The sequence below is a fragment of the Penaeus japonicus genome, unplaced genomic scaffold (genome assembly GCF_977035675.1).
Source record: "Penaeus japonicus unplaced genomic scaffold, GWHDUDI00000001_assembly GWHDUDI00000039, whole genome shotgun sequence".
Classification (NCBI taxonomy): Eukaryota; Metazoa; Arthropoda; class Malacostraca; order Decapoda; family Penaeidae; genus Penaeus; species Penaeus japonicus.
In genome coordinates this window covers 20,031,362-20,033,861 of record NW_028234441.1, presented here as the reverse complement: position 1 = coordinate 20,033,861, position 2,500 = coordinate 20,031,362, and the positions used below count along the sequence as shown (strand labels likewise).

At 34.7% G+C, this 2,500-nt stretch overlaps 1 protein-coding gene across 1 annotated transcript in view; it reads left to right on the top strand.

Annotated features, from left to right (window-relative positions):
* LOC147467018 (uncharacterized) overlaps positions 1 to 2,195 on the top strand; it is a 2,563-nt gene extending 368 nt beyond the window's left edge. The window contains exons 2-3 of the mRNA XM_086533251.1: positions 1,250 to 1,415; positions 2,090 to 2,195. Of these exons, the coding sequence (XP_086389377.1) occupies positions 1,250 to 1,415; positions 2,090 to 2,195 (272 nt within the window). The remainder of the gene's footprint in view (positions 1 to 1,249; positions 1,416 to 2,089) is intronic.
* The last annotated feature ends 305 nt before the right edge of the window (positions 2,196 to 2,500 follow it).

Genomic DNA, 2,500 nt, shown 5'->3' with positions numbered 1-2,500 from the left:
TTTAAGAGTTTAAGAATTTATAATTGCTTTTGGATTTGTCTAGAGTTGCTTGGTAGATATTTGATTCATCGTTTTTTTTTTTTTTTTTTTTTTTTTTTGCTTAGTTAAGACATGGCAAGTTTTGGATTCAAGTCGAATTTGTGTACTTTTTTGGATGGGGATTTTGTAATGATGTATTTTTTTTCGATTTCTATTTGAATAAGGACAGCTAATGATGAATTAATTTTAATTTTGATCTATTATGAAATGCTAAACCGAATATCATGGTCAGTGATTGTGCGTATACTTAAAAATCACTTTCTTGTCCAAGACTTGTATAATTGTAATATTTACATTACACTTTTTATATGGTTTGATATAAAATCACTCGGCAGACGCGAAACCTTGCCGAAATATTTCACAAATTCTGTCCATGCTTAAAACAAAGATTTTATTCCGTTTTGTCCACACTTTAATGCATTTGAGTCTTCTACGACAAAATGTATAAAATGTACCATATTTGTTTCCTACGTAATTATGCTGTTCTATTACCTTGGTATTTTATATGAATTGTTATGATTACAACCATAGCCATTCACTCTAACATTAATTTCCAACAATAGGAACCTCAAACATTCATTAATGATAACCATAACAATTATAACCATCCTATCTGACCATAAATACCTCAACGATTCAATCTACCACAACATAACCTTAACCATTTACTTAAATATTTATTCTAAGAATAACCAAGTTAAACCATTCACTCAAACAAGTAATTAAGTGCCTCAACAATTCATGCTACCAAACACACCTTTAATCAATCACTTAACTACTTATTCAAACAATTATCTCAAATCATCCACTTAACTACTTATTCGAACAACCACTTCAGACCATCCACATAACCCCTTATTCCAACAACAACCACCCCAAACCATCCACTTAACCCCTTATACCAACAACAACCACCTAAAACCATCCACATAACCCCTTACTCCAACAACCACCTAAAACCATCCACATAACCCCTTATTCCAACAACAACCACCCCGAACCATCCACATAACCCCATATACCAACAACCACCTCAACCCACTTACTCTACCACTTTTCCCCCCTTTTCCCTTCTCCCCAAACCATCCACATAACCCCATATACCAACAACAACCACCCCAAACCATCCACATAACCCCATATACCAACAACAACAACCTCAACCCACTTACCCTACCACTTTCCCCCCTTTTCTTTCTCTCCCAATTAGCATGGAACATTGGCGTGTACGAGGAGGCTTCCCTGACAACCAACTGGCTTGACAAGGGCTTCGAGATCCTGGTGGAGGTCGTACCCATTGCCCTGAGCATCATTGTGGTCGTCACCGTCTTATCCTTCCTAGGACTCATCCAGATCCCTCTCCTTAGGGACTTTAAGTAAGTATTTGGTCGTTTTTTTTTTTAGGGGGAATCGCGTGATTTTGATGTGCTTTTGTTTTGTTTTTTGTTCTTTTTTTTCACTTTTTGTTGATTGGATTTTGTTTTTAGGATTCCATTTCTTTTTCTTTTTTTTCTTTTTTTTTGTGTGTGTATTTTCGTTATATGTTCATTCGTTCCCGGAAATATTCAATACCAAATATTTCTTCAAATTCAATATCCTAACAAGATAAACATTTGGTTAGTTTTCCGAACTAACGTCCAAAAATATACCCTTGTAATAATAGTTTCACAAATTTTCAACTTCTAAAAATCACCTGAAAATAAAATCGAAGCACAGGCACACTTGAACAAACAAAATAGTAAAAAAATATATAAGTATAAGGACTCAAACCATCACAGTATTTTTTTAAAATACACAAATGCCTCTATTAACCTGAAAATTATTTTCATTTGTCTCCGCGTTATTACTATTGGTATATCGTTCACAAGACTATTTATAACCTTCCTTGAAGCTAAGGACTCAAACCACCACATTTTTTTTTAAAGAGTATACCAATGCCTCTATTAACCTGAAAATGATTCTTTTAATTTGTCTCCGCGTTGTCCCTATTGGTATATCACTCACAAGACTATTTCTAACCTTCCTAACCTTCCTTTTCCCTCCCTAACAGCACCGCCAAAGAGGAACTGGGCAGAGCGCTGGCTTCGGTTGACATTAACCAGGTGGCTGACACGGTTCACCTTGCTATCGAGAAATACCATGAGCTCTTTGGGTAATAAGGTGTGTATGCAAGTGTCAGTGTGTGTTTTCTTCTGTTGTGTTTGAGGGTATTATTGAAGAATGTGTTGTTGTTTTCTTAGCTTTTGTTCGTCTTTTTTATTTATCTTTAAAGGTGTGGGTGATGTTTTGTTGAGTTTTTTAGGTTTGCTATTTAATGTATTGAAGTATCGTGTGCATTTTTATTCTTTTTTAACTGTTGTTTATAGGTACTTAAAGAAAAGACTTATTTTTTTGTAAGTAGCTTAATTATCTCACAACATCGTGGAAATTAACGAATCCAAACTAATAATACCCTCGTTTC